The sequence below is a fragment of the Oryctolagus cuniculus genome, chromosome 5 (genome assembly GCF_964237555.1).
Source record: "Oryctolagus cuniculus chromosome 5, mOryCun1.1, whole genome shotgun sequence".
Lineage (NCBI taxonomy): Eukaryota > Metazoa > Chordata > Mammalia > Lagomorpha > Leporidae > Oryctolagus > Oryctolagus cuniculus.
Window position 1 is genome coordinate 166,951,436 of NC_091436.1, and position 20,867 is coordinate 166,972,302.

General features: G+C 54.8%; 3 protein-coding genes across 9 annotated transcripts in view; 1 reads left to right on the plus strand and 2 right to left on the minus strand.

Annotated features, from left to right (window-relative positions):
- Positions 1-8,807, minus strand: part of BPHL (biphenyl hydrolase like) — a 38,329-nt gene extending 29,522 nt beyond the window's left edge. The window contains exons 1-3 of one of the 3 annotated variants that reach the window (XM_070074484.1): positions 8,620-8,772; positions 3,344-3,445; positions 1,157-1,260 (exon numbers count right to left, since the gene is read on the minus strand). In XM_070074484.1, the coding sequence (XP_069930585.1) occupies positions 1,157-1,260; positions 3,344-3,445; positions 8,620-8,726 (313 nt within the window). In that variant the 5' untranslated portion in view covers positions 8,727-8,772. Of the gene's footprint in view, positions 1-1,156; positions 1,261-3,343; positions 3,446-8,619 lie in introns of all 3 variants that reach the window. The other 2 variants (XM_070074485.1, XM_070074486.1) reach the window with 2 other exon arrangements.
- SERPINB9 (serpin family B member 9) overlaps positions 1-20,867 on the plus strand; it is a 220,342-nt gene that overhangs the window by 36,941 nt on the left and 162,534 nt on the right. The gene's annotated exons all lie outside the window — the stretch shown is intronic.
- Positions 12,806-20,867, minus strand: part of RIPK1 (receptor interacting serine/threonine kinase 1) — a 48,683-nt gene continuing 40,621 nt past the window's right edge. For all 5 annotated transcript variants that reach the window (XM_070074480.1, XM_051855901.2, XM_051855900.2 and 2 more), the window contains 2 exons: positions 16,429-16,578; positions 12,806-14,760 (listed from right to left, as the gene is read on the minus strand). In XM_070074480.1, coding sequence (XP_069930581.1) covers positions 14,474-14,760; positions 16,429-16,578 — 437 coding nt within the window. In that variant the 3' untranslated portion in view covers positions 12,806-14,473. The remainder of the gene's footprint in view (positions 14,761-16,428; positions 16,579-20,867) is intronic.

A 20,867-nucleotide genomic window follows, 5' to 3' on the forward strand; every position in this document is an offset into this window, starting at 1 on the left:
CAGCCCACAGGCTCCACGTTCCCCAACACTGCCATGGACACACAGGCCGCACTAGCCACAGCACCATGCCAGTCAGCTGGGCTCAGGTGGACCACCAATCAACTGAAAAATGTTTGCCCTTAATTGTCAGGAGAAAGGAGCAAATCACAAGGAAGTGAGTATATGCCAGGGTTGTTTAACTGAATTAAAAATAAAGCAATAAAATAAAACCCCTTAAAGCCACACACGGCACGTCCTGGGACCACCGTAAACTGCCCCTGAACTTCTTGGTCTTATTTTTTTGAGAGGCAGAGTGGACAGTGAGAGAGAGAGACAGAGACAAAGGTCTTCCTTTGCCGTTGGTTCACCCTCCAATGGCCGCCGCGGCTGGTGCGCTGCGGCCGGCACACGGCACACGGCGCTGATCCGATGGCAGGAGCCAGGTACTTTTCCTGGTCTCCCATGGGGAGCAGGGCCCAAGTACTTGGGCCATCCTCCACTGCACTCCTGGGCCACAGCAGAGAGCTGGCCTGGAAGAGGGGCAACCGGGACAGAATCCGGTGCCCCGACCAGGACTAGAACCCGGTGTGCCAGCGCCACAAGGCGGAAGATTAGCCTAGTGAGCCGCGGCGCTGGCAACTTCCCCTGAACTTCAACACCTGTTCTGGGGCAGGAGCCCGAGACCCAGTGGGCTCCCCTTGCCCTACATAATGCCAGGGTAATATGGACATCTTTGATTTTCAAAAGGACTTGAAGGTTTCTTTTTACCTCTTACTTTAACTGAACAAATTCTCAACAACAGGGTGCTCCACTTGTCCTGGTTTTAGCACCGGAAGTCCACATCCTGGGAAACCGCTGGACGCCAGGCACTCTAGGAGGGCCGGACACCCACTGACCTTGTTCTCTCATCGTTCCCTTCTCACACCCCTGCCACCTTCCCAATTACAGGCAACTGTGGCTTCTCACTGTGCTTATGGGAAAAACTAGAGACAAAGCAACGAAAAAAATACATGCAGTAGGAAGTCATGCACTTTTCTAAGGCACTTAAACGTGACTGTAGCAAATATGACTTGAAACATTCAGCAAAGCACTGAGTTGGGAAATAACCCTTGGCCGGCACTGTGGCTGCATCCCAGCGACCACACAGCATGCGGAAGCACCAGGAAAGCATCCAGACCCAGCATCCCCGGAAGCAGCAGGACCGCGTGCTCGCCCTCGCCGGTCCGCTGGTAATGCAGGTGCACGCCGTTCACAGCCACTTTGGCAGACGTCACTGCGGTGCTACAAGAAAAACAGCAGTAATTAAAGACTCACCCTCAGAGAAAATGATTTGGCAGTACAAGTCTAACAAACCTGGTCTTTTGGAGCCGGCACCGTGGCATAGCAGGTGAAGCCCTGCCTGCAACACGCCATCCCACCTGGGCACCCGTGTGAGTCCCAGCTGCTCCACTTCCAATCCAGCTCCCTGCTATGCCCTGGGAAAGCAGAAGATGGCACAGGGGCTTGGGCCCCTGCACCCATGTGGGAGACACAGAAGAAGCTTCTGGCTTCCTGGCTTCAGCCCGGCCCAGCCCTGGACGTTGTGGCCATTTGGGGAGTGAACCAGTGGATGGAAGACCTCTCTTTAACTCTGCCTTTCAAATAAATAAATAAGCCTGGTCTTTTATATGCAGTTTCACCCTCAGGCTTCTTGGACTATTCTGTGTCTGTTTTCCAGCCCTAAAAAGTACGTTGGGTCTGTACTTCTGGGAAGAACCGTGTCTTCATGTCTGAACCTGCCTCGGCACCCAGCCTGGGGCTCCTCTACAAACGCACCACGAGGCTTCCTGAAGTCAGTGGCCACACAGGCCGGGGCACAGCCGCGGTGAGCGGCAAGCCAGCAGTGCCCACGTGCAGACTGACCCGGGGGCTCCACACAGGGAAATGCAAGGGGCGGCGGAGGAACACCGACCGGGAGCACCTTCTGGACCCAGCGCGCCACCAGCACTTTCAGCCTCTTGGTGGCATTCCCACAACAAGGCCGGGTCCAGGAGTCCAAGGGGAAGGCTTTGATCTCAAGGCTGCTTTGTAGGAGCAGGGCTTCCTGTGTCACCTGGCCAGCTACAGGAGGGCTACGGTCAGGGATGACCCCCACACTGACATGGCCACACTGGTTTTTATTTTTATTTATTTTTTATTTTATTTTTTGACAGGCAGAATGAACAGTGAGAGAGAGAGACAGAGAGAAAGGTCTTCATTCCATTGGTTCACCCCCGAAATGGCCGCTGTGGCCGGCGCACCACACCGATCCAAAGCCAGGAGCCAGGTGCTTCTCCTGGTCTCCCATGCGGGTGCAGGGCCCAAGGGCTTCCGCCATCCTCCACTGCACTCCCGGGCCATAGCAGAGAGCTGGACAGGAAGAGGAGTGACCGGGACAGAATCTGGAGCCCTGACTGGGACTAGAACCCAGTGTGCCAGTGCTGCAGGCGGAGGATTAGCCTAGTGAGCTGCGGTGCCGGCTGGCCACACTGGTCTTTAAGAAGCTGAAATGTTTTGGAGTTGACTCCAGCTCAAGTCCCCATCTCACCAGCCCTGCCCTGATTCGGCATTTGACTGGCCAAGCCTCAGAGCAGGGCTAACCCCAGGCCCTGTCTCATCTGAATGGCACGTGTGCCAAAGCAGGTGTTCTGGCTAGCCTCTCCTCTGCTGCTCTTCTGGGCGCCCCAGAACAGAATACCCAGGGACAGACACCAAGAGCGCATGCGCGTGCGGGGCTCCCGCACCAGCCTTCCAGGCCTCCCCACCGGTGTCAGGTGGACGGCTGAGGGGCGTGCAGAAGGGACACGTGGCTGTGGGCAGGGGCCAGAGGGGCGCCCCTGTTCTCCTGGCTAGCACATTTAAATCAACCGCGACTTCCTTTTTCTTTCAGCCCCTGCCTAGTCCAGATAATTACTGACTGAAACACTGTTAAAAAACTGAGGTTCTGTTTCCTCTAGGTTTCATCTTACTCACCAGCTTCAAGCAGGGAAGGATGCAGAAACAGAGGGGTGGTGATGGGGGTACACCTAAACTCACTACACCGTCTCTGAGAAACCAAGACAGCACCGGGCGTCATACCTACAGGCCATGCCTACAAGCCATCCTGTACAGAAACACCGCGCAGGGGCACTACGAAAGCCGCTGACACCGCAATGCTGCCAATGCTAATGATGAACACCTGTTTCCTGTGACAGTGACTTTACTATCTTAGGGTCAAGAAGCCAACGAGCGCGCTCCACTGACACAGGTTCACCGGCGCACCTGCTTTGCCACACTGGGCCCAGGAGCAAAGGCTCAGGACGGTTCGCTGTGCAACCCCTCAGGGAGGGAAAGCAGAGAGGGGCACCTGAACGGCCGGCATTGCCATGGCTCGCGGCAGTGACGCGGAAGGTCCCCATCCCCTTTACTGCTCCAGCGCTGAGGGCCCTGTTGAGGGCACGTCCACAAACTGGTGGGAAAATGCAAGTAAATGACAAGTTTATTTTGGTGCAAAATTTTCTCAAGTTCATGCATAATCTCCATTTTCCATGAACTTTCTGAAGGCCCCGCCTACCATGAGAAGCTCCCTCCCTCACCCTTCTCAATGCCCAAAGCCCATCCTTTTGTAAGAACGGGCGTGGCTGCCTCCAGCCCTGGATCACGTTCATGGCCATCCCTAAGTCTCCTGCAAACCCCTGCCACTGCCCTCTGCCCTGGGCTGTGTCTGTGCCCGGTTCCTTTCCATGCAATTGTAACTACTGCCGTCCCATATCCTTCTGGCAGTCTAAACGGAACACAGAAACAAAACCAAGTGACCCAGAGTTCAAAGGCAGACAACCTGGAGGGTTCACTTGGAAGACAGAGACAGATCACATCAGGGTTGAGTAGAGGTTGGAGATGAACCTCCAAAGGTGGTAAAATTCTGAAAAAGGAATGTAACGGGGAAGGCACTTCTGGAAGCACTCACACGACGGAAGGCCCGACACAGGCGGCAACGAGCCAGCGCGCGGCCTTGGGACTGGGAAGCCCTGGTGGCGGGCTGACCGTCGCAGGGCTGTGCAGGGAAAGACCAAGATCCAAGGGGAAGACCAGGTCCCCGGCGCTCTGTCGTCAACATCCCAGACGCCCATCGCACCACAGGTAGCTGCCGTTATCCCATCAGCCCTTCCCTCGGCGCGGACGGAGGCTGCGAGGCCCGTGCCCGATTCTCCCGGTGGGGGAAGAGGCGGGAGGGCTGTCTATGAACAGCAGCAAACCGATTTCAAACACAGGAGAACGTTCACTCTTTAAAGAGAACAGAGCTCCTGAGCGCTGCTTGTTTCCACAGCACACAAGCTCTTCTGAAGTACTTCTGCTCCAGTTTATGGAGAGCCCCCGAGAGCCTGGCCAGGCGTGGTGTTACCAGTTCAGTGCACACTGGCAAAAACAAAGAAAAAAAACTCAGTGCTTCAGTGGCCTTGATGTGCTTATGCCTCCAAGTACTTTCAAGAAACCAACTCCTCCCAACTCCAAGGAAAAAGAAAACTTCAGGAGATTTAAAGGACAAAGTGAACGCCGCCTGTTTCTCTCTCACCCCTTTCTCCCCGCCCCCACATCCCGTCTCTGACCCAGGTGCCCTGCAGCAGGTGTGTTTATTAGAATCACCTGTGGAGACATCAACCACATAGGGCAGAGTCCAGCTCATTAGCTCTGGAGGCACGGCTGTGGGGTCGTCTTTCTACAGTACCAAATCTCTGCTGCACTCCTCACCTATCCAGATAACTCCTGAATGAATGCTTTGTGCTGGGCACTACAGGCAGGCTCACCTGCAACTCGGAACCTAGAAGGAAAGAGAAACAGATCGCCTGCTACCAGCACTCACCAGCAGTGTGCAGGGTTTTACAGGAAAAGCTGGGGGACAGAGACCTAGGGCACAAGGAACCAGCTCCACACTCCTGCGCCAGCAGCTCCACGTCTGCTCACATGGCCCCCTTTTACCAGGGTATTTCCTGCCTCTCCCTGTGTCAGTGGGGCTCAAACTCAGGTTTGAGCAGGGCCGCAAAAGCCGGAGCTAGGCCATTCTGAAGCCAGGAGTTTCTTCCAGGTCTCCCACGTGGGTGCAGGAGCCCAAGGACTTGGGCCATTTTCTACTACTTTCCCAGGCCACAGCAGAGAGCTGGATGTGAAGTGGAGCAGCCAGGACTAGAACCAATGCCCACATGGAATGCAGGCGCTGCAAGCGGAGGATTAACCTACCGCACCAGCCCCCCACACCCCCTCTCCTGTCTCGGATTTGACCTCCACCCCCCTTTCCGGGAGGCTGAGAGGCAATGTCGGGGAAGCGGAGGAGGTAAGAACAGCACAGTGGTATTGAAGACCCTGAGCCGCCCCCTCAGAAAGGGAGCTGACTGCGGAGGGCGACAAGGCTAGCGGAGCCACTTACTCAGAAACACCCACATTTTCAAAGTCCCAGGAGTGCCTGTCCAGGGGCCAGCGCTGTGGTGTAGTAGGCTAAGCCTCTGCCCACAACACGGGTATCCCGTATGGGCACTGGTTCCAAACCTGGTTGCTCCACTTCTGATCCAGCTCCCTGCTAATACGCCTGGGAAAGCAGCAGAAGATGGCCCATGTATTTGGGGCTCTGTACCCATGTGGGAGATCTGGAAGAAGCTCCAGGGTCCTGGCTTCAGCCTGGCCCAGCCCTGGCCATTGCAGCCATTTGGAGGGTAAACCAGCAGATGGAAAATCTGTCTCCTCCTCTCTGTAATTCTACCTTTGAAATAAATAAAAGAGTGTATGTTCAGCATGTTTTTTCTGTGTATTTTGTCCAAAGTACTCAGTAGTTACAATATATTAGCTACCTTGAAGCTTGAATTTACAAGAACCTTGATGACTTTTTACTTACTTTGTATCTGGCATTATTCAGATCTTGACTATTTGCACTGTAACTGGTCGCACCTGCTAATCACTGGGTATTTCTGCCTCAGGCTTTCTACATTGTTTCAAATCCTCACAGAAGCTCTGCAAGGCAGGAGCCTCAGGGAGGTTAGGGAACCTGCCCATTCACACAGTGAGCAACAGTAACAGGGCCATCAGTTCCAAAGGCCAGCCTTTCTCTTCCACCCCACAGCCACAGCCCCCACCAAAGCTCAGGCACGGGGGCCACTGGGGCCGGGCATCCCAAGGGTGACTTGGGGAAATACCTGGTTCTGTCAATTATTAATACTGCAACTGTCCGCATCACTCAACTTCAAGTAGAACCTGGCTCAGGAACGGATCACCTTAGAGACTATGAAATGAGGGTCAAAGTTCCAAACGACACATTTGGCCACACAACTCAGCTGCGTGTTGGGCATGGGCTGAAGCAGGTTGTTTTTTTTTTTTTTTAATTCAGCATTTATCTTGGTGAGTCTTGGAGCAGCTCTCCAGCCCTTTAAAAAAAATCTAGTAATTTTAAAGCTAGATTGGGCTGACCATGGAGGATGCAGTACCATTTTTTTTTTTGTAAGATTTATTGATTTTACTTGAGAAAGCCAGAGTTACAGAGAAGGAGAGAGAGATTTTTCATCCACTGGTTCACTTCCAAATGGCCACACAGCTGGGGATGGACCAGAGGGAAGCCAGGAGCTTCTTCCAGGTCTCCCATGTGGGTGCAGAGGCCCATTAGCAAGGTGCTGGATTGGAAGTGGAGCAGCTGGGAATCAAGCCGGTGCCCATATGGGACGCCAGCGATGCAGCCGCCGGCTTTTCCGGTTTCGCCACAGCGCCGGACCCTGAAGCAGTTTTTACAGGAGTGCTTCTGGCTACCCGCTTTGGGCTGCAGCCTGTTCACAGGATTAACCAATGCCACTGCCTTCTTCCCCGGCCTGTTCTATCAACTTGCAACTGTGTCTATGAAACAGCAGTCCAAACCCCAGAGAAACCCGATTTTCAGGGACATTTTTGAAAGAACACAGTGCAGCTAGATGTAAGGGACCTTCTCTCAACCACTGAACCACCTACGGAAACCAGGATACTGGTACAATCACACTAATCTCAACGCTTCCGGAGGCAGGAACTGGCCAGAATGCCAATTTCACGGTTGATCTTTACAGTGGCACCCACTATCTGCATCAAAAGTCCTGAAAATCTTCAAATAATTCTAAAGCAGCAATAAAACACATCAAATGCAAAGCTCGAGCCATCAACCACAACAGGAAAATTTAAAAACCGCATCAGATCTGCCTTCCTTTCTTCCAAAACAAGTTTTCAAGTTAAAGTTTCCAAGTCGGAGAAAGTGACGCTCTCAATGCAGGCGCCTAAACGCCGTTCCGAGCTTTTCTCCTAGTCCTGGTTCGCCTGAGTACTCCAACAAGCTCGCGGGAAACTGAATTAAGAAGTCTACTTTGGTGCAAAACGCTGGAATCCACGCAGTCCGCTCACAAGGCGTGTGTTCCGCGAACTTCCTGCGGACCCCCGGGGAAGCAGAGCGCACAGCAACGCCGGCGTCTTGCGGCCGGACTCGGTTTTGGCTCAGCCAGACGGCCAGGGCATCGGAGGCGAGAGAGCGCACGGGGAGCCCGGGGCACTCGGAGGTGAGAGCGCACGGGGCGCCCGGGGAACTCGGAGGTGAGAGTGCACGGGGCGCCCGGGGCACTCGGAGGTGAGAGCGCACGGGGAGCCCGGGGCACTCGGAAGTGAGAGCTCACGGGGCGCCCGGGCACTCGGAGGTGAGAGCGCACGGGGAGCCCGGGGCACTCGGAGGTGAGAGCTCACGGGGCGCCCGGGGCACTCGGAGGTGAGAGCTCACGGGGCGCCCGGGGCACTCGGAGGTGAGAGAGCAGGGGGCGCCCGGGGCACTCGGAGGTGAGAGCGCACGGGGCGCCCGGGGCACTAGGAGGTGAGAGCGGGCACGGGGAGCCCGGGGAACTCGGAGGTGAGAGCGGGCACGGGGCGCCCGGGGCACTCGGAGATGAGAGCGGGCACGGGGCGCCCAGGGAATTCGGAGGTGAGAGAGCAGGGGGCGCCCGGGGCACCCGGAGGTGAGAGCGCACGGGGAGCCCGGGGAACTCGGAGGTGAGAGAGCGCACGGGGAGCCCGGGGAACTCGGAGGTGAGAGAGCAGGGGGCGCCCGGGGCACTAGGAGGTGAGAGCGCACGGGGAGCCCGGGGAACTCGGAGGTGAGAGCGGGCACGGGGCGCCCAGGGAATTCGGAGGTGAGAGAGCAGGGGGCGCCCGGGGCACCCGGAGGTGAGAGCGCACGGGGCGCCCGGGGCACTCGGAGGTGAGGGCGCACGGGGCGCCCGGGGCACTCGGAGGTGAGGGCGCACGGGGCGCCCAGGGAACTCGGAGGTGAGAGCGCACGGGGCGCCCGGGGAACTGGAGGTGAGAGAGCGCACGGGGAGCCCGGGGAACTCGGAGGTGAGAGAGCAGGGGGCGCCCGGGGAACTCGGAGGTGAGGGCGCACGGGGCGCCCAGGTCTCCAGCCGGCTCGGATCTCAGACGGGAGAGAAGGTGTCCTCCGGGGACTGCCAGCCATTGACGAAAGGCCCGTACTGCGACCCCAAGTACAGGGACCGCCCCCTGCCGCCCAGCCCACCTGAGGCCCGCGCGCCGCTCCAGCCGACCCCCACCCCGAGAGCGCGCGCACGCGGGGATTCCCGGATGAGAGGCGCGCGCCATTACCCGAACGCGGCTGCGGGCCCGGCCCGGGAAACACGGATCCCAGGCTTCAGCTGTGACAGAAGCAGCCGCAGCCGCAAGGCGCTCCGCGAGCCCAGCGCCACTGCCATGGTCGCAAGTCGCGCCACGGCCGACAGTGCGCATGCGCAGGGCCCTAGCCCGCCCTCGCCCCAGCCTCCTCCGCTCCGCCACGCCCCCTGACGCCACGACGCGCTTCTGGCTCCTCGGGCCTCGACGCCCAGTCACGCCCACAGCCCGCCCGGAAGCCACAGCTGTCCTCCCTCAGGTGCGGCGAGCCGCGGCGCCCTGCCACGCCCCCTAACGCCACGCCCCCGGACGCCACGGCCACGCCCACAGCCCGCCCGGGCGCCACAGCTGGTCCTCCCTCAGGTGCAGCGAGCCGCGGCGCCCTGCCACGCCCCCTAACGCCACGCCCCCCGGACGCCACGGCCACGCCCACAGCCCGCCCGGACGCCACAGCTGTCCTCCCTCAGGTGCGGCGAGCCGCCGCGCCCTGCCACGCCCCCTAACGCCACGCCCCCGGACGCCACAGCCACGCCCACAGCCCGCCCGGGCGCCTCAGCTGTCCTCCGTCAGGTGCGGCGAGCCGCCACGCGCGTAGCCCGCCACGCCTCTCCCAGCCCCGCCTGCCTTGGAACCCTCGCGAACCCGTCTAGACGGGCTCCTCGACCCTGTCCGTCGCCGTGGTGCCGTGGCCGTGGCGGCGTGCACAGCGGGCTGGGGAGGCGAGACCGCGGCCCTGCGGCCGGCTAGGGCGTGAGGCGCTGGGGGGGGGGCGGGGGGCTGCGTTCCCTTCTCTCCATCAGGGTGGCTGCAGGTGTTTTTTAAACGGAAGCAGTGTCGGCACGGCCGCTGTGGGAGCCAGGAGATGACGTTAACGTTACGCGTGGAATTGCTGTGGGAGGCAGCGGTTCCCCGTCTGGGGTACACCCGAGGGAGTGAGCAGGGGCCTGAGAGCGCTGCACGGGTCATAATGCTGACGTAAGCGAAGGGCGCGGAGCGGGGCAGGTGCGCGCGATGGCGGGGGCTGTGACGCACCTGCCGCGGGACGGCCCTTAGGGCCTTGCAGTGAGGGAGCCGTTCACGAAGGACCCGTACTGCGGCCCAGGTACGGGAGAGCAGAATGGGGCGTGCACACTCGGGGTGAGGGGACCGATACTGCGACCCCACGACAGGAGAACAGGAAGGGGTGTACACACTCGGGGTGAGGGGACCGATACTGCGACCCCACGACAGGAGAGCAGAATGGGGTGTGCACACTCGGGGTGAGGGGACCGATACTGTGACCCCACGGACAGGAGAACAGGAAGGGGTGTACACACTCGGGGTGAGGGGACCGATACTGCGACCCCACGGACAGGAGAGCAGAATGGGGTGTGCACACTCGGGGTGAGGGGACCGATACTGCGACCCCACGGACAAGAGAACAGGATGGGGCGTGCACACTCGGGGTGAGGGGACCGATGACCCCACAGACAGGAGAACAGGATGGGCTGTGCACACTCGCGGGGTGAGGGGGTGGAGGGTGGCAGTTTGCTGGATGCAGACTTCTAGATTTGCAAAATAGAGAGTTGGTGGGTGGATGGCGGTGATGGTTGTGCAACTCCGAGATCGTAGTTGATGCCACTGGACGGTGCAGTTAAAAATGGTTGAGAAGGTGGAAGTCACCTAAACGTCTGCAACTCCAAGTTAAGTGGACAGATGTGAGGGCCATCTGGCCGCGACATCTGTCACCCGATTGGTCGCCAGGGTTGATTGGGCTGACCTGGCTGGCTAGGCGGGTGTCCCCTTCCTCCCTCACGGCTCCACGTGCGTCCCTCCCGAAGCTGCGACCTTCCCCTTCCCCGCTAGAGGACGACCGGTCTCGGTCAAGGGTCAAGGTAGCTGCGCGCCCCTGCCAGAACCTCCAAACAAGCTCTCAAAGTTAAGTGGGAGAAAAAGCTGCCCCTTTAACTGGCTGCCATTCTGCCTTCCTTAACCGCACACGGTGGCAGACTTGTGGCCACGGCTGCAGCTTTGGCTTGGATTCCTCCAGCTTCGGCTTTCTCACGTGCTGTTTTTCCTCCAGAGCCTCCTCGTGGGACAGCTCCATAGGAACAGTACTTCCAAGTGTTACAGCTGTGGACCGTTCCAGCGCCTGCAGCGTCCTCACTGGCCAACTGCAGCTTCTCGGGCAGCAAACGCAAGGTTAGTCTAACTACAGGATATGCAAAAAATGCTTGTAATCTACTTTTGACTTAAGTCTACCCCCATCAGTTCCTGCAAAGCAATACACAATATCTGAGTTCACATGGATATCATTTGACCTCCTGCAATCTTTAGCAGGGTCAGTATTCCTTATTTTTTCCTGAAATGTTGACTGGGAATTCTTCTGAGATGAAGATTAAAAAAAAAAAAAAATAGTAGTTGTCTGGGGGCAGGTGTTGTGTGCAGCAAGTTAAGCCACAGCTTGGGACTCTCAATTCCCACACTGGAGCAGCAGTTCAAGCTACTACGAGTCTAGCCCAGCTCCCTGCTACTGTGCCTGGGAAGGCAGCAGCAGATGGCCCAAGTGCTTGGGCCCCCGCCATTCACGTGGGCCATCAGGATGGAGTTCCTGGCTTTTGGCTTCATTGTGGCCCAGCCCTGGCAGTGGCGGCATCCGGGGAGTGAACCAGCAGAAAGATCGCTCTGTCCCTGTCGCTCTGCCTTTCCAATAAATAAACTTTAAACAAGTGTACAGTTTTTTATTTTTTTTAAAGATTTATTTTACTTGAAAGAGTTACAGAGAGAGAGGAGAGGCAGACAGAGAGAGGTCTTCCATCTGCTGGTTCACTCCCCAGCTGGCTGCAACGGCCAGAGCTGCGCCGATCAGGAGCCAGGAGCTTCTTCTGGGTCTCCCACGCGGGAGCAGGGGCCCAAGGACATGTGCCATCTTCTACTGCTTTCCCAGGCCACAGCAGAGAGCTGGACAGGAAGTGGAGCAGCCGAGTCCCTAACCAGTGCCCATATGGGATGCCGGCGTGGTAACCTGCTGCGCCACAGTGCTGGCCCCAACAAGTGCACAATCTCAAACCCAGCCATCCTACTGTCAAGCAAAGATGGCAGCACTGAGCTTCCAAGTTGTTGGTCTGACGGTTTACTAAGCACGTACTTGAGGACTTCCTTCACGCACACTGTGGCACAACAGTGTACTGCCATTCTTGTGCCAGCATCCGAGGACGCACCCCCTTCGTCTTTCCATCGACCTCGTGTGCTGCTGCCACCACCACCTGAGGAAACAGGCCCTAGGCCACACAGCCGAAGAGCAGCCGGGGGAATCTGAATTCAGAACTCCAGAATGCTGACCTTGGGTTACTGCGTACTGTGGAGCTCACTGCAGAAGGCCAGCCCTTCACTGATTCCATGATAATCCCCTGCTTCTAAAACCGTGAAAGGTAAACAGTAAGAGAAACTTTCTCTGTAAATAGATATTACATCAACGCTAAGGAAGAACCACTTTTCTTCCTGAAGCCCTTGATTGGATGCGAGACTCAGAGCAAAGACTATGCCCACAGCAGCAAGCGGGAAAGCTGCCAAGCAGGCTCTCGTTCACCACGGATAACCTCGCGTGTGAGGATCTCCTGGAGCCCGTGAAGGACAGCCGTGTTGTCGGCCTGTTCATTGTCTGGAAGCTTCCCCTGGGCGCCATCAGCGGGGTGAAGGGCAGTGCCTGCTTAGGTTTTCGTGGCTACAGTGAAACACCTGAGCAGCTAACTTTACAAAGTACGTTCAGCTCCCGGTTTTGGAGGTTCACGTCCAGGGTCAGGTGGCTCCCCTATTTCTGCCTCTGTTGGGGCTGACCAGTGGCAGGAGCTGAGAGTGTGCCGATCACATGGTGCGCCAAGATGCAGAGAGAGGGCGTCTGGGACCAACCCAGGCTGTGTAACCAAACGTCTCTGAGGAAGGAGCTGCCAAGGGCACAGCCTTAGTGACTCAGGCCCGCCCTCCAGGCCTGCCTTCAAACATCGCTGGAAGAGGCCTCCACCTCGCAGTGACATTATCCTGACTTAAGCTTTAAATGTCTGCAGGCACTTAGGGACCAAGTGCTACTCAGACTAGACAGCAGGAGTGGGCACAGGAACGCCGGCCTGAGCAGTAAACCAACAGTGGGGACTTCCAAACTGTCACACGTATGTCAGTGTACGACTTCAGAGGTGTAACATTTTATTCTAGAAGGTCCATTAAAATCTTATTTCTCTCTCTTAACACTGATCTCTGAATGTGGAGACTTGAGAACACCATCAGAATGAAGGCACAGGGAATTCGTTTTTAAAGGGAAACACCCAGGCCTTGCTGCGGAAGTCAGGGCACTTTCTTTGCCCTCTGCAGGCCTACCGCTGAGTGGCAGCTGGGTGGTGAGCCCGGATCTGTGTGTGGACAGGAGACTGAGCTCCGATGTGCAGCACTGTTCTCCACGGAGGCGGCTGTGCCCTTCCGAGGAACACGGAGCCACATCTGGAGACGGGTGTCACACCTCAGGGGAGGAGGCGGGGAAAACCGGCACTCAGGGCACCTGGTGGGTGGAAGCCGAGGGTGCTGCCAAGCATCCCGCAAGCCACGGGACAGCCCACGGCAAAGAGCTATCCTGATCAAGATGCCAGGGGTGTTGAGGGAGAAACCTTGCTTTGCAGCCTCCTTCTGGGGGTGGGGGTGTGGCTGGCCGGCTGTGTCTGCTGGAGCTGGAGGGGATTCAGAATCAGAACCGACACGTTATCAGCCCAGAACCCCGGCATCCGTTCTGACAGCTGGAATGGCCACCCCTGTTCCCTTCCCCCTCCTTCCCGGGAGAGCGAGGTCAATGGCATTCCCGCTGTCCAGAGGGCCCTGGGCACCTTCCGTCTGTGGCTCCTGCGTTGCCTCCCGGTTTCCAGTGGGCTCAGAAAGGCCAAGTGCCGGGGCACAGTGAGCAGCCTCTCCCGCTGTCCCTTGTCTACTTCTTAGCACAGAGAAAGCACCTCGACAGTACACTGCGGCAAACCGAGGTGGCGGCTCCCCAGGGACCAGTCCCCAAGCCCCAGTCCTGCCTGGGGGCAGAGATCACTGCTCCTCATATGCCCACTCTCCTCAAGGGACCCGGGCTGTGCAGAAAGACCAGGACACCAGGGAAGAACTGAAAAAAAACGAAGGCTTTCTGCAGTCGTCACAGTTAGCAGTTTCTTGGGAGCTCTGATGATTTCCCCGCCCCGCCCGACTTCCCCCGCCCCGCAGCATTCCACAGGACACCCTCGGTTCATTTACCCATTAACTGAGTATAAAGTCAGCTAACGTGCAAGTGCGTATAATGGAGAGGAGACTGCGTGCAATTCATAAAGCCTGCGGTGACCGACAGAGTGCTCGACGTGAAGTTAACAGACTCTGCCGTCTGCAGATGAACTGTGGCCGCGATTCAGAAGTACCTATTGAGCAGAACGTAGAACCCCACTGTTCTTGGGTTTTAACAGAAGCCTGTGTGGAGAAGGGAGCTCTGATTTTTTTTTTTCCTTTCTCAAACAAAACTCCAGGAAACAGAATGATTAGCATAATGGAAAGCGATCTCCCTCTAGTATCTCTCTCTCCCTTTCAAAAGCCAACCGGGCCGCTGCTTCTGATTGGTTCTGGGCCTTGAAGAGGTCTTCTTGCTTTCCGGAATCCGCTTGCCAGGATTTCTCTTCCCATCCTGCAGCTCCGAAAGTGCAGGAAATGATTTTGATGTCGACACGGAACCCGTCCCAGTGCGAACAGAATTCTGGACGCGCTGGGCAGCTCTTAGCAATGGGCTCCTCGCTGAGTGAGGCGTCTGCCTCCTGCTGCCAGGACCTCCCGCCTGGCCCCAGGGCTACTTCTGGCTGAGCTGTATCAGACAGGTGAGGAGATCCTGTCTGGAACACTGGTGCAGCGCACGGGCCAGCTTCCCCACAGTGGCCCCCTTGGTGCCTTCCCGCATCAGCCACTTCTGGAGCATCTGGTAAACCTTCTCTTTCAGTCCGTCTCGCTCATAGTCATGGTCAATCTCGTCGATCTGCGATTCGGTGAGGCCCAGCTTCCGGGCACAGTTTTTCCAGTGTTTTCCCAGGTTGTCCCTGACGGGGCTCAGGTGTTTGTCCGTCAGACTCGTGGTGTCATCTGCCGAATGGAAGAGAGAAGACAGCATCAAGCTACACCCCTTTCGTGCATTCTGGCTCCCAAACAGCTAGAGAAACCTGGGAGGCGAAGAAGGGGATTCCTTAATCATAGAGCTGTCGGAAAGGGTGAAAAAGAGAACTCAATGATGTGGTGACTCACTGGAGGAAACCAGCGTGCTGCCGGCCTGGGAGTCCTGCAGTGAACTGGGATAGGGCGCTCACTTCCTCTTAGCAGGTGTATCCCTGAACTACCGCTGATGGCTTTGTGGTCAAAACCACCACGTGCTCACTGGGCTGGGTGCTCCCTACAGTCCTAGTCAGCAGCCCTGTTCACAGTAGAACTTCTTGGATGTAAAGGAGAAAAGCACCACCTTTGTTCCTTTTGCACATTTCCCATTTACACCTGGCCAGAGACAAGGCCACTAACCTTTTGACCCTGTGCCCTCCCCTGCCACACTTCACCCCACAGTTTCCTCCTATCCAGTCGTGGAAACTGAGGCCATCAAGAATGAACCTGACCATCCGATGTGAACCAACAAGCGTGAGTCTTGTTCCGTGCCTTCCCTTGTCTTTCAAGGGATAAGGAGTCTAAATGCTTCCATGTCTATTTGAGATCCATCCTTAGCCTCCCCTTCCAACTGCTGTTCCCTCTTCTCTGTACTTACTGGATTCTTCCCCTTAACCCTGCATAAAATAATTAACAAGAGGAAACAAAAACACTTACATTCCTGACTTTCATCCAAACTCGAAAAGCTAAACAGAAAGACATCTCATTTCCCCCACTCAACTCCCAGTCTTCCTTGCCCACCATAATGCAGCTCCCATCGCTACCACTAGATGTCAGTAGTCCATGGACCGAGATAACGTTTGTCAATATCTTTTAGGAGAGGGATTCTGGGTTTCATCAGATTCTCAGACACCCTTGGCTACTCAAAGGTTAAGAACCTCTATTCTAGGTATGTTAAAAGCTGTCCTTTAAATGGCTCTGAGCAAGGGTTGGTAAACTATCACCTGTGGGTCCAGTCTCACCTCCTGTCTGTTTTTCGGTAAATAAAGTTTTATTGGCACTTAGGCCTGCTCACTCATGTGCACACGAAGCAGTGTGTGGAAGCCTCTGCATTGCACAACAGAGCTGAGTAGTTCCAAAAGAGACCTCAGGGACAAAACCTAGCCTACTTACTATCCGGCTGTTTACGGACAGAATCCGCCAATCCCAGAGTCAATCAAAAACCTGTGTTCTAAATTATGCTAGACTCACGACTGCTTTCCCCAGGCTGTTTCAGGACTAATGCTATGGGTCTGCACAGCAGAGCCCTACGGAAGACAGCCCTCTGGTTTTATTACAGAAGTGCTAGTGAAAGCAGTGTTTATCTCGTGTAGAACCTTCTTTGATGATGATGAAAGTCTAACACTTCTACAGAACTGCGTGCTAGGAGCTCTAAGCTCTTTCACACATCAACTCATTTCATTTTTACAACAAAGCCATGAATCAGATACTGTGATTCGTCCCATATTACAGATAAATACATGACAAAGGAGTGAATCTGTGGCTTTTACAGAGAAAACGGGGTAGCTTTCAGGAGAGTCATGGGGCAGTTTTCAGATTCCACTACATCCCTCTGAACAGGTGAGAGAGCTCACAGTTGGTGGACGCGTAAGGGACCCTTACCGAAGATGGCTTGGTACTTAGAAGCTGGCTCCTGTAAGTTTGTGCACAAGCATTCTAGTGGTGGTGAGCTTATCCCGCCGATCTCCATGTAGTTACAGGCTCCAAGCTGAATGCCACTGCTGTTGTATATGGTGCATTTCATAGACTCTTCTGAACAGAGAGAAACACACAGGCGAGGGACATTTAAATCACAAGCAAGAGTTACAACAGGGCGTCCCTTCACGGACGTTGAACTTCATCACCTATGCCTGTCTTTAAATTTTTCTTAAAATGCAACCCACCTAACAGCCACGAGGATGGTACTTATAAAAAAGGAAAAGAAAAAAACAGAAAATACCAAGTGTTAACAAGACTATGCAGAGAACAAAACCCTTGTGCACAGAGTGCAGAGGTTCATCAGAAACTTAAAAACTCCCGTGTGATCCCGCAATTCCATTTCTGAAAGTGGGATTGTGAAGAAGTATCTTTACACCCATGCTCACAACAGCACCCTTCACAGCAGCCTGGAGATGGAGACAGTCCAAGGGCCCACCAACAGAGGGCTGCACGGACAACAGGTCTCCACCAACAGAGGGCTGCACGGACAACAGGTCTCCACCCTCAGAGGGCTGCACGGACAACAGGTCTCCACCCTCAGAGGGCTGCACGGACAACAGGTCTCCACGCTCAGAGGGCTGCACGGACAACAGGTCTCCACCCTCAGAGGGCTGCACGGACAACAGGTCTCCACCAACAGAGGGCTGCACGGACAACAGGTCTCCCACCCTCAGAGGGCTGCACGGGCAACAGGTCTCCCACCCTCAGAGGGCTGCACGGGCAACAGGTCTCCCACCCTCAGAGGGCTGCACGGGCAACAGGTCTCCCACCCTCAGAGGGCTGCACGGACAACAGGTCTCCCACCCTCAGAGGGCTGCACGGACAACAGGTCTCCACCAACAGAGGGCTGCATGGACAACAGGTCTCCACCAACAGAGGGCTGCACGGACAACAGGTCTCCCACCAACAGGGATGCACGGACAACAGGTCTCCCACCAACAGAGGGCTGCACGGACAACAGGTCTCCCACCAACAGAGGGCTGCACGGACAACAGGTCTCCCACCAACAGGGCTGCACGGACAACAGGTCTCCCACCAACAGAGGGCTGCACGGACAACAGGTCTCCACCCTCAGAGGGCTGCACGGACAACAGGTCTCCCACCAACAGGGCTGCACGGACAACAGGTCTCCCACCAACAGAGGGCTGCACGGACAACAGGTCTCCCACCCTCAGAGGGCTGCACGGACAACAGGTCTCCCACCAACAGGGCTGCACGGACAACAGGTCTCCACCAACAGAGGGCTGCACGGACGACAGGTCTCCACCCTCAGAGTTCAGTGAGCTCTCCTCTTCAATTCTTACTGAAGGCAGCACACTTAGTAAGAGGAAGGGACTCGGGCCCTGTTTCACTGAAATGATGAAGTGTTTCTTTTCTTTCTGGGCTCCCTGATTCAGACATAGCCTCCTTACAATGCAAAGAAAATTATTTCTAATCAATGTAGGGTCAGGACTAACAAAAGCAAATAAAAGAATCCCGTTACATTTGCAAAGAGAAACTCAACTTGTTCATTTATTAACTCAGGGCTTTGCAGGGTCATCTTTCGGGGCAGGAACGCAGATCATTCCGTTATTCTTACAGACTCACTCTCTTCCTGCACTGGGAGCATCTCAGATTCACTGAGGGCTGGACCCCTGGATATCTGCGACTGGCAGGGCAGCTACGGGAGGAGGAGTGGAAACAGACTTCTGGCACCGAGCTAGTGTGACTGGGTTACTCTGACGGAGTTCAGAGCAAAATGAAAGTTAAATATTGGCTGATGACCTGCCTTTTACCCACCAGGATTTAAACTCCACGAGGGAAGGGATTCAGGCTCTCTCCCACTGCTGTATCTTTCCAGGCCCTAGACCACTGCCTGGCACAAAGTGGGACAAGGCTTAGAAGTTGCGGGGTGGGCATTTTGCCTGGTAGTTAGGACACTCACACCCAGGTTCAACCCCTGACTCCAGGTCTGGCTCCTGCTGCAGCTTCCTGCTGGTGCAGACCCCGGCAGGCAGCAGCAACTGGGACACCTGGATGGAGTTCTGGCTCCTGGCTCCACTCTAAGTCTTAGTTGTTGTGGGTATTTGGGGAGTTAACCAGCAGATGGGAGCTCTAACTGTCAGATTCATTCTGTTTAAAGATTTATTTTATTTATTTGACAGAGTTACAGAGAGAGGTAGAGCCAGAGAGAGAGGTCTTCCATTCACTGGTTCACTCCCCAAATGACCACAATTGCCAGAGCAATTGAGCTGATCCAGAGCCAGGAGCTTCTGCTGGGGTCTCCCATGTGGGTGCAGGTGCCCAAAGACTCAGGCCATCTTCCACTGCTTTCCCAGGCCACAGCAGAGAGCTGGATTGGAAGTGGAGCAGCCAGGACTCAAACTGGCACCCATATGGGATGCTGGCGCTGCACCTGGGCTTTAACCCACTGCGCCACAGCCCTGGCCCCTATCTACCTTTTGAAATCTTTTTAAGGGGCCAGCGTTGTGGCATAGCCAGTTAAGCTGCTACCTGCAGCACTGGCATCCCATATGAGCACCAGTTCCTGTCCTGGCTTCACGGCCATTTGGGGGAGTGAACCAGCAGATGGGAGATCTCACTGTCTCTCCCTTTCTCTCTGTAACTCTGCCTTTCAAATAAATAAAATAGATCTTTTTTCAAAAAACTTTTAAAAAATAAATAAAATGATATAGTAGCACTAATGGAAAGTTTTATTGAAAAACACAAATGAAATAGAAGGGTATTTCATGGGTCAGCGTTGTGGTGCAGGGGGTTAAGCCACCACTTACACCACTGCCATCTCATACAAGCACTAGTCGAATCCTGGCTGCTTCATTTCCACACCAGCTCCCTGCTAATGTACCTGGGAAAGCAGCAGGAGATGGCGCCGGTATTGGGACCCTGCCACTCAACTGGCAGACCCCAAAGGAGTTCCTGGCTCCTGGTTTGGCCTGTCCCAATCCTGGCCGTTGCAACAACTGGGGAAGTGAACCAGCAGATAGAAGAGCTCTCTGTCTCTCTCTAACTCTGCCTTTCCAAAAATATAAAAAAAATTTTTTTAAAAAAAGGACATTTCACTTATTTGATTGTGTGTAATGTAGATCTCACTTGATGCCCGATTCCATGCATCTTTTAACAAAACCCATAGAAAAAATCCAGAACGTTTTCATAAGAAGCTTTGGGATTTCGAAAGAGGAAATCCAAATGGCCAACAGGCACATGAAAAAATGCTCAAGGTCGCTAGCAATCAGGGAAATGCAAATCAAAACCACAATGAGGTTTCACCTCACCCGGGTTAGAATGGCTCACATACAGAAATCTACCAACAACAGATGCTGGTGAGGATGTGGGGAAAAAGGGACACTAACCCACTGTTGGTGGGAATGCAACCTGGTCAGGCCACTATGGAAGTCAGTCTGGAGATTCCTCAGAAACCTAAATATAACCCTACCGTTCGACCCAGCCATCCCACTCCTTGGAATTTACCCAAAGGAGTTTAAATTGGCAAACAAAAAAGCAGTCTGCACCCTAATGTTTATCGCAGCACAATTCACAATAGCCAAGACCTGGAACCAACCTAAATGCCCATCAACGGTAGACTGGATAAAGAAATTATGGGATATGTATTCTTTAGAATACTATACCGCAGTAAGAAACAACGAAATCCAGTCATTTGCAACAAAATGGAGGAATCTGGAACACATCATGCTGAGTGAAGTAAGCCAGTCCCAAAGGGACAAATACCATATGTTCTCCCTGATCAGTGACAACAGACTGAACACCAAAAAGGAAACCTCCTGAAGTGAAATGGACACTATGAGAAACGGTGACTTGATCAGCATAGCCCTGACTGTTAATGAACAACTTAATACATTATCCCTCTTAGTATTTTTTTTTGTCTGTTCTACTTAATATGACTGGTTTCATTCTGTAATTATCACACAGTTATTCTTAAGTGTTGAAAATTAACTGAAATGTGATCCCTGTTAAACATAAGAGTGGGAATAAGAGAGGGAAGAGAGGTATAATTTGGGACATGCTCAAGCTGACTTGCCCCAAATGGTAGAGTTAGAAACATACCAGGGGATTCCAATTCAATCCCATCAAGGTGGCATGTACCAATGCCATCTCACTATTCCAAGTGATCAATTTCAGTTCACAATTGATCATAATGAAAGGACTAAGAGTCAAAGGGAGCACATAAACAAGTCTAGTACCTGCTAACACTAACCGATAGAATAAATAAAGGGGAGAGTGATCCAACATGGGAAGTGAGATACTCAGCAGACTCATAGAATGGCAGATGTCCTAAATAGCACTCTGGCCTCAGAATCAGCCCTAAAGGCACTCGGATCTGGCTG